The 16,352-nt window shown below is 45.4% G+C and overlaps 1 protein-coding gene across 1 annotated transcript; it reads left to right on the top strand.

Annotated features, from left to right (window-relative positions):
- The first annotated feature begins 1,137 nt into the window (after nucleotides 1–1,137).
- On the top strand, nucleotides 1,138–15,394 carry LOC143614908 (auxin-responsive protein IAA5-like). Its single transcript, XM_077088205.1, has 4 exons — nucleotides 1,138–1,334; nucleotides 14,323–14,525; nucleotides 15,153–15,225; nucleotides 15,303–15,394. Exons 1-4 carry the CDS (start codon nucleotides 1,138–1,140, stop codon nucleotides 15,346–15,348), a joined length of 519 nt encoding a protein of 172 aa, XP_076944320.1. The 3' UTR covers nucleotides 15,349–15,394.
- Nucleotides 15,395–16,352: the final 958 nt, after the last annotated feature.

Below are 16,352 nucleotides of genomic sequence, written 5' to 3'. Positions count from 1 at the left end.
ATAAGCACAACAGTAAATAAGAGGTCCACGTTTTGTTTTCATGGTTCTCAATTTCATAATTGGTCCTCACGTGATTCTAATCATATATATATGATAGAGTTTTTTTTACACATATGACAATTGTTTGCGAGAATGGAAATAAACAAATCAAATAATTCATTTTTTCAGCTTTAAAAAAGTTTTTAAGGACAAGAAAATACTTAAAAGACAATGCTTATTCACTTCTTCTACATACCAAAAAGTATAATAAAAACATCCGTTTATTTACACTATTGGTGCACAAATCGATTTAAAACTCAAAATTGGTTAGGGTTAAAACCGGTTCAGTTTGGTCAACAAAAGTCAAAACCGGTTTATGATCGGTTTCGATTCGGGTTGAAACCGGTTTCTTACAATGTTTTGATCGGTTTCAGTTCGGGTTTTGACCGTTTATTGCTCGGTTTTGGCCGGTTTCAGTTCGGTTAACCGGTTTGGAACCGGTTTTGGTGGGGAAAATTACAAACCGGTTCCGAACCTACGGTTTCTACATAATCGGTTTCAAACCGGTTCAGTTTCGGTTCAGTTTTTGAATTGGTTCAGTTAACCGGTTTATTTGCTCACTACACGTGTGTTGAGTAGATATGTGTATCATGTGCATGTATATTTTACCACGGATAACATATCCATTCCTAAACACACATGTAATTAAGTAAACGTTTTAAGAATGAAAAAATAATAATAAACCATACAAAAATTAGTTTAAATAGATGTGTATATATATAGTCAGAGACATTAGATGTAAAATATGAAGTATTTATAGAAAAAGTTGAATACTTGTTCTATTTAAACATTATGAATATTCAAACATTTATGATAAGTTAACATAATAGCATGGTAAGAACATTAATACGTTATTTTCTCGTCATGGTTCCCTCTCTCAAATTTAGTATGTGAGAGAGACTAAAACACCACCAGACACACCCATCCATAATCTAATGCTCTGCCTTCTCTCCTCTCACTACTTTCTCTCTCTACATACTCAATATATACCTACACCTAGCTAATCCTACAACATACCCAAATCGTTATTAATTTATAAACCATGATACTGTCTTTATCTAATTCCTTCTTCAATTGATATCTTATTTGCAGATAACAATGGAACTTCATCTGGGCCTAAGTCTCTCTTCATCATCTTCATCTGCATCTTCGTGTTCTCATGATTTGAAGAAAAGAAAACACGATGACGATGATGATCGTGTTCCTCTAACGCTGCCTCTTCTCGTCTGGAACAAAAAATATGATTGTGATGCTGACGATGAAGTGCAGTCGGATTCAACCTTTGTGCAACACAGGTAAATACTAATTAATATTTTATAGATTTTTAGAAGAATTAGTTTAATTAAATCTCGTCTTATGTGTTTATCAATGATGATTCCCGTGGTTAAAATCTTGTATTATGTGAGCTTTACCAAATTAGTCCACTTAAATTTTATCATAAATATCTCAAAGAGGAAAGGTTGTATAATAAATTCATTTAAATCTAGCCATATAGGCATAGTGTTATTTTTGTGAAAATAAATAAAAGGATTGTAGGTTTAATTTTTTTTTTTCAATTTATAAATAAGTGTGAGTACCATTTAAAATTGAAGAAAAAAATAATTGCTAAAAGTTAAAAAAACGTATGCGTGTATATATACTGTTGTATTATTAGTTTTGTGTTTTTTAAGTTTGTGTTATGGTTACAGTGTTATATACTAATAGAGTTTAAATTAGTGTATATATCAGTTACCATAGCTTAATGAAGAAACACTAGGTGACCCCGAGTAGATTATGGATAATCTGGGGGTTAAGTAATGTTTCCCACGAGGGTTAGGTCCGGCAGAGATGGTTATTCTGATGACCTGCAAAACAGACACCGTGAGCTCGTCACTGAGAAGGGGGGGTTCCTCCTTGTGACCACCCTCCGGCGTGAGAATCAGACTAGATTGCTCTGAATATAAGTGTATATAAAGAGAGATTGCTAGAGAAGATAAGATACAAGATAATGATACCGTTCCAAGGTGTTGGAGTATTTATAGCCGAAGGTAGGTTTCCAAGCAGGTACAGCCAGCTGTATAATATTCATGTTCTACCAACTATGGGCTACGCACGTGCCATGCTGGTTGGTGGGTAGGCAGTGGCTGATAGTGACAAGGCCGGCTGTGTACTGTTCCTTTCCGCCGGCTATGTACTATTCCTTTTCCGCCGGCTGTGTACTGTTCCCTTTCCACCAACTGCAGGCTATGTGCGTGCCACGACAAGGGTTGGTGAGTGGGCAGCGGCTAATAGTGACAAACAGTACTAGAGCGTGCTCCTCCTCGTACTGTTGTCGGTGAGCTGTCACCCTGTGATTGGTTCATGGGCTGCTTTGGTCAGATCTTGTCTATTTTGTCCATACCTTGGCAGGTATAGTACAAAAGATCTTCCAGAAGCATACGGACTGGCTCATTTGGGCGGGAGTATTCCCGCCTTGCTAATTCCTTCAGGTGACACTGAATTATTGAGAATTAGTGCCTCGTGCGTGTAGCCTTGCTATTAGTGCGGGTAGCCTTCCCTGATGGCTTGTATCCGCAGCTGCGGGAACAGGCGGGGTACTTCACCATTGGGAGGCTTTCCCTGCGGGAACAGCTGGCGTACTGCGCGTAAGGTCTTCATCTCTGAGCATGGTGGGTCCTGCGGAACCAGTTGGTCCTTGCGCAGACGTCCCTCTTCAAGGTGAGTCTTGCGGGTCCAACTGGGCTCTGCTGGGACCTACCTCTTCAAGCCCCCCCAGTCCAATGTTCTTCTCATGAATTGTTAATAAGTGAGGTGAACTTTGGACTTAAGCAAGGGGTTTTGAAAAGGATTTAGTTTTAAGGTTGTCCGTGGGGATTCTTCCCGTTGTTTCCCTAATGTCACGTGCAGAAATTCCCGACTTTTCTGCTTGATCTTTGGGTATGATGCGGGTAGGTGTGTAACCTCCTCGCAAGTCAGGAGCGTTGAGTTTCACTTGTGTAGATTCTCCACGAGGTTTTGGTAGTTTTAAACATAGTGATCAATTATGTTAAAGAACCAATTCCATCCTGGAGCTTCAAACAATTTAGTTCTCAACGTTCCCGCTATGCGGGGATGTTATTTCCCTTTCCACAAGCATGGCCCAGAAGATCCTTCTTGGTTTCAATTCTCTGCGAGTGCTAAGTATGTGAAGGGTTTCGCCTTGACACTGTACCCGCACTCGTCTTATAGTTATCTTACTTCCAAGGTATTCTTGGCGTCCATTCCCTGCGGGTGCTAAGTATGTGAAGGGTTTTGCCTTGACACTGTACTCGCACATGTCTTATAGTTACTTGGTTGCCCAGGTAAGGGGGTATATTCCCTCTTATTTTTGAATATTTGAATCTTTTTGAATTTCTTTGAAATTCGAAGAGTTGGTGAAAGGATAAGAACAGTCCAGACTGTTGAAGGGACGTTAGTGTCTGACGGTTTCTTCTGACAGTTTCAGGACGTGCAGGAAGTTATGACGACGTGACAGTATATGGTCATTCCAGACGCTTTTTCAGGCGCGTGGGCTCGATTTTTCGGGCGCGTGGGTGCGGATTTTACGGCGCACGTCTCGTCAACAGCTGTTGCCAGCTTGCTTTTTCCACGTGTCATAGTTTCATTGCACCAGCTCTTTTCTCTCTCCTCCGCATTAAATTCATCGCATTCATTGCGATGAGTATATAAAGGGGGAGAGGGTTCATGGTAATCCACACTTTCACTTCTTTCTTCATCTTCTAAGCGATTTCCGGCGAATACTCTTTCTGTCGAGCATACTCCTGAAATCGTTCTTCTTTACCTCCAAAACATGTCTACTCATGATCCAGAAGCTACCGTCGAGGAGTCTGACTTGTATGTCGAGAACCCGACGTCTACGTCCGATAAGGACGATAAGAGCACTGCTGGCGAATGCCAGTGTGCTCTTCCCATCGAGCTTTACCGGTACATCGTCCGGAAGTTCATGCTCGAGCCGTTCGAGCCTGAGTTTCCGGAGCCACACCAGACGGTGTACGATGCCCCCAAGGGCAAAATAGGGGTATATGCCGCCTTCTTCGTCTATGGGAATCTTAGGTTCCCATTGACGAAGTTTGTATACCGTGTTCTGGATAGACACGGTGTACACCTGACGGAGGTACACCCAATGGCGATCGCCAAGATCCGCCATTTTGAGTGGGTGTGCCTCATTCTTGGCGTGGATCCCCACGTCGACCGCCTGATGACCTTCTACTCCTGGAGGTGCATCCAAGGCTGGTACACCCTGGTCACCCGGATCAAGGGTTTGAAGATCTGCGCTACCGAGCGCAGTCTTCGGTCTTGGAAGCGGGAGTTCTTTTACATCTCTGCCCGTGTCGTCCCTATAGCGATGACATTTAAGAACGGGAGAGCTCTCCCCAGCCTTCACGCCTCCAACTACCAGGAGGCGGAATGGTTCTCCAAGATTTCCCGGATCCAGACTCCGATTTACCGCTTTCCGGAGTCCGGGATGGTGATGCTCGGTATGAGCAGGGTGTGGAAGGATGCTGGGGCGGATGCACCACAGATTCCCATCGTACTTGAATACGGTTTGAACTTTATCCCTTACGGTATGCTCCGTCTTCTTTGTTGATTTAGGGTTTTTTCTAACTGTTTTTCTTTTTATTTCAGAGGGAAATGACTTGCAGTCCCTCTTGCATCCGCGGGAAGCTGACGGTCCCGCTCGGTTGGGTACTCGTGCTCTTGACGATAACGAGTTGCCCATCCTTGCGCAGACTGCGGATCGGTTTGTGGAGGCCTACCCGCCAGGCTACGAAATACTGAGTGCCACGCGGCCAGGTAAAAGACTATTTAACCCTCGCCCTCTGAATGCTGAAACCTCTGCTGGAATTCCTCTAATCTTGTCATCTTCTGATGAGGAATCCGCAGATGGTCCTTTTCTTGCGCGGAAGAAGAAGGCTGCTGGCGGGAAGGGCAAGGCGAAGGTAGCCTCCACTGCCGACCAGGTGAACCGGTCTGAGTCGGAGACCGAGAGTGAAGAGGCGGCGGGGAACCAGGGTGGTGTTGAGACCACTGCTCCGGAGGTTGAAACGGCTGTCACCTCCGAGCAGCCCAGGACAACGACGGTGACCGGTACGAAGAGGCCAGCTCCATCGGGTTCGTCCCCGCCCGTTCGCACCTTCAAGCTCAAAAGGACCCGTAAGTATACTTCATTTATCTTAACTGCATAACTTTTCGCTATTATACTTATATATCTTCTTTGTGCAGGCGTGGATGCTACCGAATTCCAGGGTGGAGCGGGGAGGAGCACCTCCGGACCCATGACGGTAGGTTTGGTTAACCTACCTGAGGCGATGACCCAGGCGACTACGCCTGCTTCAGTTGTTGGTTCAGTTGCTCACCCGGTTGAGCCAACTGTTCCAACTGTGACGACGTCTCCGCCGGCTGTCAGTGCCATATTCACTGATTCCTTCACTGAGCCGGCGGTGAGTGTTTCTGTGGATTCTTCCACAGCCGCGGCCGCGGTTGTGAGTTCACCTCCGGTGAGTTCACCTCCGTTGGTTTCTACCACGGCGGCCTCCGCTATGCCTCCTCCTGCCCCGGCGACTACGGCCGGTCCTTCAGGTATGTCCGAGGTTGGGGCGTCAAGCCAATCTCTGCCTCCTTCCCATCTGCCTGACCTCTTAGATGGATATCCGTTAGGTTCGGGTGATGGGTTTGGCGGCTACAGGCCTATCGTCGACCCTACAGGTGCGTAGGGTTATTTTGGCCTTCTATTATTTTATTTTATTTTATATCATCTTTTCCTAACTGCTTTTTGCTTTTGCAGTGTCGGATTCCAATGAAGTGTATGTTCCACGATGGAACATCCGCCGAGGAACAACCCTTCGGACGCCTGTGGAATACGTCGAGTGGGCGCGCCACGCCGCCCTAAGTGGGGCGCTGGGGGAAGCAATGTCAAGCTACCAGGAGGGTAGGTTGACAAATGAGCTCCGCATTCTCGTAGCCCGGATGCAGCCGCGCGTCGAGCTGCTTTGTCGTGAAAACGACAAGTTAAAGGCAGCTCGTATCCAAGAAGTAGCTCAGGCGCGGGCTGTCCGGGAGGAGAACAGGAGGCTCTCCGCCGTTTCTGCGGAGAAGGAGAAGGCCTTCAAGGCCCTTGAGGTTGAAGTTCAGGCTCGTCTCGAGGCCCGTTTTAAGGCCGCCCAAGCTGTTAATGAACAGCTTCGGTTGGCTAAGGAAACTGCACGGAACGCAACCGAGAGGGCCACCAAGGCTGAAGCTGCTGCTGAGCCTCTACGCATCGAGAATGAGGAACTTAAAGCCAAATTAGAGAGGCTCCAGCAGGCTCATGATGCCTTGGCCATGGAAGATGCCAAGAAGCTCCAAGAGATCTTGGACCAGAGGGGGGTGCTTGACCACACTGAGCGTAAGCTAAAGGGCGTCGAAGAGGCTGCAGACAAAGATGTGTTGCTTGCCAACCTTACAAAGAACGAAGCCGAACGCGCCCGTAATGAAGCTCAAGCTGCCCTCCAGGAGGCTCTGGTTACCAAGGAATGGCTTCTCCGAGAAGCGTTGTCTCAGGTATGCGCAGTTTCACAATTTCTTTACGCTTTTCCTTAGAAGAGTTTTTGATATACTTCTGTTTTTTAGGTTGTGCATCGGGTGTTCACGAACACATCATATGACGATGCGATGAGCGCAGCCCTCAACGCCTCTCATGAGGATGGGGAAAAGGTTGGCTTCCTGCTTGGTCTAGGGTTTGTTGAACAAGGCATTCCGCCTTCCAACTTCCCTCTTTACAATGTGGATACTGAAGCTGCGTATGACCAAGCAGTGAATCAGTATGCCGCCTTCCCGCATCCGGTGGTGGAGAAGGTAAACGAGATTGCTGCTGCTGATGATGGGCTAGCTATCCTCAAAGCTTTCCTTGAACCGCCACACTATACTGATGGTGCGGGTCCAAGTGGGAGTGGTCCTGAAGCTTGATACTTTAGATCCCTTTCCACCATTAGAGTAGATTTTTATGTTTGTATAGACTTCTAATCTTGTATGCGGGTATGTACCCAGCAATTCTTGTAATGTTTGAATGTTGATGGAATAAAGATTTTTTGTTAATGCCTTGCCTTGTTTATTTCGCGCATATTTTGTTTTAACTTAGCAATTTCTTGAGTACTTAGATAAGTTAACTTTTCAACGTGGCAGATAATAAGTTAAAGTTTTGCTTCCTCTTTCATGATTGTGCGGATAAGACCGTCACTTTCACTTAGTAGGATGGCTAAACTTTACCCATATCTGACCTGCGTGGAAGTTTTCCTCATCTTTTCCTTTGAAATTTTCTAAGTGTTTTGAATAAGTTAACCTTTCGACGCGCGGTTGCCAATAGGTTAATGTTCAGTTTCCTCTATCATGATTGTGCGGGTAGGACCGTCACTTTCATTTATTGGGATGACCAAACTTCACCTATAGCTGACCTGCGTGAAGGTTTTCCTTATCTTTTCCTTAGAAATTTTTACCGTTTTATGTGTTTATGCAGGTTTTGCCGCCTTTCACACGCAACGACTTACTTCTTCCCATATTTATGCGGTGAATACCGGCATATCAGTGTGGGAAGTTCATAAGTATAAAGGTAAGGCTATCAACACAATGTGATAAAGGAGAATCATTTCCATTAGAAGTGGCTCTAGGCCTTTTCTTTACAAGTTTGGAATTGATCTACATGTAACATTTGCGTAATTGAGCTCCGTTCCATGTTCTTGGGATAGGAGTGTCATCGAGCCTTTCGAGCCGGTATGCGCCTTTTCCTAAAACTTCTTTGATAATGTACGGTCCTTCCCAGACCGGTGCCAGTTTTCTTGGGCGCTCTTGGTTTGAAGCCTCGTTGTTACGCAATATGTAGTCTCCTACATTGAAGTTGCAGAGTTTTACCCGCGTGTTGTAGTACTTTTGCATTTGTCGCTTGTAGTTTTCTTCACGCGCTGCGGCTAAGTCTATGCGTTCCTCGGTTAGCATAAGGTCTAACCGTCTTTCCGCATCATTGTCTTCTAGCTGAATCAAGACCCTTGGTGAGGGTAAACCAATTTCGACTGGGACCATGGCTTCAGTGCCATAAGTGAGGCTGAACGGGGTTTCTCCCGTACTGGCCTTTTTCAGCGTTCTGTTTGCCCAAAGGACGTGTGGAACTTCGTCTACCCAGCCGGATCTGTGTTCCAGGAGTCTTTTCTTTATGCATTCGACGATGCTTTTATTTGCTCTTTCCACCTCACCGTTACCTTGCGGGTGTGCCACTGAGGTAAAGGTGTGGGTGATTTGAAGTTCTTGCAGCCATTTTTGTAGCTTCTTGTCAGCAAAGTTGGTGCTGTTATCACTCACCAAAGTCTGTGGAAGTCCAAAACGACAAATAATAAATTCCCAAATAAATTTTTTAATATGTTTTGCAGTTGTTTGGGCTAAGGGTTTTGCTTCTATCCACTTGGTGAAGTAGTCGATGGCTACCACTAGGAACTGAACGTTTCCTGCTGCTGTAGGAAATGGGCCTGTCACATCGATGGCCCACTTCTGAAATGGCCATGAAGAGGTGACTGGAAAAAGTTCATTCTTCGGGCGATGCGTGTTGGGTGCGTAGAGCTGGCAAGACCTACACTTTCTGATGTATGCCAGCGCATCTGTATGCATCCCCGGCCAAAAGTATCCCGCGTTGTTTAGCTTAGCTACAACAGCGCGTGGACCTGCGTGTACTCCACAGATGCCCTCGTGCACTTCCCTTAGGAGGTAGCCAGCATCTTGGTTGTCCACGCATCTTAAGAGTGGGCCAAGAAAGTTACGTCTGTAAAGGATGCCATCGATGAGTTAATAGTTTAATGCTTTACAACGTATTTTTCTTGCCTGTGTTTTCGACTCTGGTAGTATACCCGCTGCAAGGTAATTTATTATCGGTGTCATCCACGTTTCTGTGCCGGTTTGGATGACACAAATTTCCTTGTGCGGGACTGATGGTGCTCCAAGGAGTTCAATGCGGATGTCCTTTCCCAAATGGGTGAAGGCTAATGATGCAAGCTTGCTTAACGCATCCGCAGATTTTTTTTCGCTACGCTTGACGTGTATGACTTTACAATCATTAAAATCGCGCATAAGGGTTTTTGCTTGTGCGAGGTACAGGGCCATTGTGTCATTCACGGCCGTGTACGTCCCGTTTATTTGGTTGGCTAATAACATGGAATCCACGTGGGCTTCCAAGTTTTTCACTCCCATCTTACGCGCAATTCTCAGCCCGGCCAAGAATGCTTCATATTCTGCTTCGTTATTCGTACTTGGAAAATCCAGTCGAATAGCGTAAGTGTATTCTTGGCCTGCTGGGTTGGTTAGTTTCAACCCTGCGCCTGAACCCTCGTTGCTGGCTGCTCCATCAGTGTAGAGTCGCCAGACATCATCGATGTCCTGTGCTGGGGAGGGTTGAGCCTCCTCCTGGCACTCTTTCTCCCGCGAAGCGGGGATTTCTGCAATAAAGTCGGCCAAGACCTGGCCTTTTATGGTTGGTCTTGGCTTGTACTTTATCGCATATTCCCCCAACTCAATTGCCCATTTGGATAGACGTCCCGATAACTCGGGTTTGCCTAGAACGTTTGCAAGTTTGAAGTTGGCGAGAATGGTGATTGTGTGACCTTGGAAATATCGTCTTAGCCTGCGTGAAGCCTGTACAAGTGCTAAGACTAATTTTTCCAGGGTAGTGTACCGGGTTTCTACGTCTGTTAGGACACGGCTAACATAGTAAATAGGCATTTGGATACCTTTTCGCTCTACTAGCATGACTGCCCCGGTTGCTCTGTCTGTGGCGGAAAGGTATATGATTAATTCCTCCCCCACTTCTGGTGCTGTGAGCGTCGGGAGTTCGATCAGGCATGACCGAATTTCCTGAAAAGCTGCTTCCGCTTCTTGTGTCCAGCGGAAGTGCGTTTTCTTTAAACAGTTTCTCAATGTTGACACGAATGGGAACGACCTATCCGCATGGTTTGACAAAAAGCGGTTAAGTGCGACTAGGCGTCCATTCAGTGTCTGGGCTTGCTTGATGGTAGTAGGTGATTCCATTTTGATAATGGCTTCGACCTTTTCAGGGTTCGCTCTGAAGCCATCTTTAGTAACAATGACTCCCAAGAACTTCCATTCTTCCATCCCAAAGGAACACTTGCTCGGTTTGAGCTTCATGTTTATCTTTCTGAGCATGTTGAAAGTTTCTTCGATGTCTTTCAACATCGCTTCTGGCTCAGGGCTTTTGATGACCAAATCATCCATTTAGACTTCCAAGTTTCTCCCAATTTGGGCATGAAACTCTTTGTCCATCAGGCGTTGGTATGTGGACCCTGCATTCTTAAGTCCGAATGGCATCATTTGATAACAAAATGTGCCATCGGGCGTCCGAAATGCGGTTTTGTCCTGATCATCTACGGCCATGTGGATTTGATGGTACCCCTTATATGCGTCAAGGAAGCATTTAAGGCGAAACGGTGCTAATGAATCCACTTTGAGGTCAATTTCGGGTAACGGGTAACAATCTTTGAGGCATGCTTTGTTTAAATCTTTGAAATCTATGCACATGCGCCATTGTTTGTTAGCCTTCGGTACCATAACGGGATTTGCAACCCATGTTTGATATCTACTAACGCGTACGATGCCCGCGTCAAGGAGTTCCTTGACTTGGGTTCTACACGCGTTATCCTGTTCCGCCCCAATTACTCTGCGCTTTTGTATGACTGGCGTAAAACCCGGGTCACACTTAAGCTTATGCTCTGCTTTACTTCGAGGTACACCAGTCATGTCAGCTGGTGTCCACGCGAAGATGTCAGCGTTTCTCTGTAGTAAGCGTTTGAGTAAGGTACGCGTAGGATCAGTGATTGTTGGGCCAATGGTAACAGCCTGGTCAGGGTATTTGCCATTGAGGGCCCATTTTTCTGGTTCGGTGATGGTTGGTTTAGCCATCTTTGGTTTGGGTTTAGATGAGACAGATGCGATGCATACCTGGGGAATACCGGTGATCATTGCTACACCCTCAGCTGTTGGCCATCCCATCATGCCGTGGACTGAAGATACCACGGCATTGAATCTTGCCATCCCGTCTCTCCCGAAGAGAATGTCGTATGTGTGGTGTGGCTTCCTCATCACGACGAAGTCCACGTCTTCTGTGCGGGAGTGTTTCCCGTCCGTGAGAATGATGGGGAAAGATAGGATACCCATGGGGGTGTTTGTGCTGCCATCGAACCCTTCCATTGAGGCGTAGACCGTTTCCAGACGTTCCTTGTCTTCGTCGTCTAGCTTGTCGAAGAACTTCCTGTACATAACCGTTGACGAGGCGCCGTTGTCAGCAAGAGTGCGGGAAGTGATGTAGTGCCCCAGCTGGCTTCTGATGACGATAGGGCCTTCTTTGCTGGGTCTTCTTGGCACTCGCGGGAAGCGCACCTCAGCTTCCTTCCACGCGCATGGTTATGTCGTTCGTCGTTTTCTTCCTCTGATGTTACTCTGAACCATGTGGATGCTGATGTCAACGGGCTTTCGTCCGTTGCCTTTGTACCGGTTATCATTCCTCCCTCCATTCTTGATTGATGCCACAAGGTGTGTAAGTCTTCCATCCTTGACGAATGTTTCAACAATATCCCTCAAGGATGTACACTCCTCAGTGTTGTGACCCTTTGTCCCGTGGAAGTCACAGGACTTGCTCTGATCCGCATTAGGTCGCTGCCGAATCACTGGAGCTTTCGGCCACGGGAGTTTTTCAGTGGCAAATATCTCCGTGACGCTTTTGGTGAGTGGCGTCCACCGGTGTTTTCGGTTCGAAGGGTGCGTGTTATCCCTTCCACCTACGAGAGGGCGAGAGCTGGATGTGGTGTCAAAGTTTACCCTTGACTGCCAAATACCTAGCTTCCTCTTTTTGTTCTGCCGGGTGGTCCGAACGTTGTTTTCTCTGGTCCTCTGCGTGTAGAGGTGTGTACTCTGGGGAAAATCCCTACCCAGTTGCTTCTCCGTCTCGGCAAAGCGCTTGGCCGCCGTCATGATGGCATCCCATGTGGATGGCATGCCGTCCTTACCCGTCAACGTGCGGATAAGCTCTGGGTATTCGGCGCCCTGGATGAAAGCGGCGCGAACAAGATCTTCACTTATGTTGCCCAGACTCAGCTTTTTGGAGTTGAAGCGAGTGATGAAGTCTAGTAAAGATTCATCCTCCTCTCTAACGCAGTTGAGGATCGTCCACTGTTCTTCAGTATATTTCCTCTGTTGACTGAAGTGTTGGCTGAACTTGTGCTGAAAGTCCGCCCAATCATAGATGTGGTGGACCGGTAAACGATCGAACCACGCCCTGGCCGCTCCAACCAGCGTCATCTGGAACATATAACACCACGTGGGTTCCGTCCAGTTGCTGACGGTTGCCCCCGCTATGAATCTGTTCAAGTGATCGTCTGGGTCGGATATACCATCATAAGTGCCGATGTTGGACATCTGTTTGGCACTTCTCGGGGCGATTGCTTCCGCAATGTCCCTTGCAAACTTGGACGTTCCCGCATTTGCAGCAGTTGGTCTAAAGGTTTTGGAGAAGTCACGTGGGTTTCCCCCCGCGTTCCTTGGTTTGAAGGTTTCTCCAAAATTCCTTCTTGGTTGGAAGTCCGTTTCCTTACGCTTCCCTTTCGCCCTGTGGCGAGGGTTTGTGTCGGTGTCGGATTCCTCCCGATCATCGTCCGAGTACTCGCACTCACTGTTCATGTTGAGCTGTTGTCGAGTGCTCCCGAATTCGTCAGCCTGTTGGAGTGAACGCAAGCGTTCATCCAACTCAGCTTGGAATTCCTTCTGACGTGCTTCGGCCCACGCCTTAACTTGATCGAGTGTTTGGCGAGGGAGCCTCGTCTGTTTCTCCAACTGGGCATCAGTGAACCCCAGTGAAATATTGTTTACTGCACTTGCCCCGGCTTGGGTAACCGGGGTAGTGTTCGTAAAATTTGTGTAACCGCCGGTGTTCCCCCCAGTAGCTGGGGTTGTGGTTACTGGGGTTTCCTGGTCACTCACTGGCCTTGGGACCGGAGTAACGTTAACCATCTTTTCAGAGGTTTTTGAAAAAACTGAGAATTAGTTCTAGCTTTTATGCACGGATGGCGCCAATAAAGAAACACTAGGTGACCCCGAGTAGATTATGGATAATCTGGGGGTTAAGTAATGTTTCCCACGAGGGTTAGGTCCGGCAGAGATGGTTATTCTGATGACCTGCAAAACAGACACCATGAGCTCGTCACTGAGAAGGGGGGTTCCTCCTTGTGACCACCCTCCGGCGTGAGAATCAGACTAGATTGCTCTGAATATAAGTGTATATAAAGAGAGATGGCTAGAGAAGATAAGATACAAGATAATGATACCGTTCCAAGGTGTTGGAGTATTTATAGCCGAAGGTAGGTTTCCAAGCAGGTACAGCCAGCTGTATAATATTCCTGTTCTACCAACTATGGGCTACGCACGTGCCATGCTGGTTGGTGGGTAGGCAGCTGCTGATAGTGATAAGGCCGGCTGTGTACTGTTCCTTTCCGCCGGCTATGTACTATTCCTTTTCCGCCGGCTGTGTACTGTTCCCTTTTCACCAACTGCAGGCTATGTGCGTGCCACGACAAGGGTTGGTGAGTGGGCAGCGGCTAATAGTAACAAACAGTACTAGAGCGTGCTCCTCCTCGTACTGTTGTCGGTGAGCTGTCACCCTGTGATTGGTTCATGGGCTGCTTTGGTCAGATCTTGTCTATTTTGTCCATACCTTGGCAGGTATAGTACAAAAGATCTTCCAGAAGCATACGGACTGGCTCATTTGGGCGGGAGTATTCCCGCCTTGCTCATTCCTTCAGGTGACACTGAATTATTGAGAGTTAGTGCCTTGTGCGTGTAGCCTTGCTATTAGTGCGGGTAGCCTTCCCTGATGGCTTGTATCCGCAGCTGCGGGAACAGGCGGGGTACTTCACCATTGGGAGGCTTTCCCTGCGGGAACAGCTGGCGTACTGCGCGTAAGGTCTTCATCTCTGAGCATGGTGGGTCCTGCGGAACCAGTTGGTCCTTGCGCAGACGTCCCTCTTCAAGGTGAGTCTTGCGGGTCCAACTGGGCTCTGCTGGGACCTACCTCTTCACTTAATGAGACAAATGTCTTTGTTTCATTAAACTTGCTCAAGTTGTTTTTCCTTTTTTTTTTTTTTTTTGTATTCTATGTCTATTTTAGAAATTTTCTCTTTAAATAATGTATTGATCCGGTCATAAGAATTATATAGGTCCCATTAATGTTGTATTAATTTTAATTAGAAACGAAGGTGGTGTTATCAGATGGCCGCCGGTGAAATTATGTAGGAGGAAAGTTTGCCCCCAGAAAATGGGAAACGGAGGGTCAAAGTCAATGTACGTTAAAGTCCACATGGAAGGCATGGGAATTGCAAGAAAGGTTGACCTTAATATGCACCAATCCTACCAAACCCTTGTACACACCTTAGCCACCATGTTCGGAAAATGTAAGTTACATTACGTGTCGCCTCAGCTTTTAAATTTCCATTATTTTATGTAACATCTTTTAGTATATACACAATTATATATGTTTCTTTAAGAGTAGACTTTAGAAATGAGTCGTACCGAGCCTTAGCTCGAGCTTAGCTTTTCTTTGACCTACTCAAACTTGGTTCGTTTCGAGTGTTTTTTCTAAAGCTCATTGGCCTGTGAATCTTTTTTTCAAAACGCAGGTTTCACTCGCTTATTATTTGTTAATTAATTCATATATGTTTTTAATTACTTTTTACATATTTTGAGAAAAACATTAAACAAGCTTGAGCTCAGCTCGAGCTCGTGTAGTTGTTAATTGAGCCATAGCTCGGCTCGAGCTCAATTGTGTAATGTGAAACTAATATATAGAAGTCTAAAATAGGTCATATATATGCACAAGGCTAGTTATGTTCGACGAGCCAAAACAAGCTTTCTATACAAGGCTCAAGCCCGGGCTCGATAAATAAACGAGTTTTATTGGATGCTATCCGACCTCGAATAACTCGCAAACAGCTCGGCTCATTTGCACCCTACTTTTAGTCTGGTCTAACTTTTAACCAACTTTGTTAAAACTATTATTTAAATGGGCAACCGAATCACAGGTTATGAAGATGTGCAACTTACTTATCAAGACAAAGATGGTGACTGGTTGCTCGCGGGAGATGTTCCCTGGGGGTAATTTTAGTTTATATGTTATTGTTTATTTAGATTTTTTTTTTCTTTTAACACATTATTGATTTTTGTTTTGACAGATCTTTCATAAAGACTATTCAACGTCTGAGGTTGGTAAAGAAATAAGGATGATTGCTACATCAGAATCATAGTTTTAGAAAATGAAATTTGGAGCTAGCTTTTGTTTTGTTTGACAATTATGGTCTTTATTAAAATGAATGGAATAATATCTAGTCTCTGTTTTCCTTTGATCAGGAACAAAGCTTTGGAGTAACTATAGTGTTGCTCAATTTTTAATGTCTCTAGTATTTCTCATACACTAATTGATATATGGAGTGAAAGTAAAGTCAATAACTTGGACAATTATCACATATTTAGAGTCAATGGAGACAAGTGTTTATTGGTATTTTGATGGCTTGTATTCATAGCTTTCTTTAAGAATCGTTTAAAGTTTTAGGCCGAATGAAGAAAAAATTCGCGTCTTAAGACTGTGTATTGTTTTTGAATTTATAATTCAAGAATATTGTGTCATGCAATGCTGACTAGGCACTCACTAAAGCCACCACTGAAGCCACTTGAGCTTGTTGTGGTTTACGCGAACGGTGGCTTCAGCGAATTTCTAATTTTTTTTATTTTTTTAATATAACTCAATAATGTAAACAAAAAAAACTAAATTTTATAAATAAAAAAGCATTAAACATTACAAAAACATTAAAAAAATATTACAATTTTAATTTTAAAAAATACAAAATTATTTCCTGTCTTCACCGCCTCTTGCTCTTTGCCTTTGTAATACCCACAAAGTTTAGGTTCAAATTTGACAAGTTTATAAAGATAAAGAACCAAAAATAATTATGAGAAAGGTAATGGGAAAAAGTATGATAAAGAAAAGAAAACATATTATGTTAAAGGAATAAGTAAGGAAACTCCATCTCACATGGAAGGTGGGAAAGAAATAAAAAGCACTTTATAAGGAAGGAGTTTTCCATGGTAATGTTCTTATGAGGCTAACCACTCTCACTAGTCCTAGCGGAGGGTGCGAAGCACCCAACGCGCACGCGCACGAACTCGGACTCGGGCGATGGGCGTAGTGTGGCGTTTTGATGCGCATTTGGCACGCCTGCATCGTT

This window comes from Bidens hawaiensis, unplaced genomic scaffold, assembly GCF_021521415.1.
Source record: "Bidens hawaiensis isolate Kalapana, Puna unplaced genomic scaffold, B.hawaiensis_p1.1 tig00041317_1, whole genome shotgun sequence".
Taxonomy (NCBI): Eukaryota; Viridiplantae; Streptophyta; class Magnoliopsida; order Asterales; family Asteraceae; genus Bidens; species Bidens hawaiensis.
The sequence above is the reverse complement of the archived record's forward strand: the minus strand, read 5'-3'. Positions and strand labels throughout refer to the sequence as shown.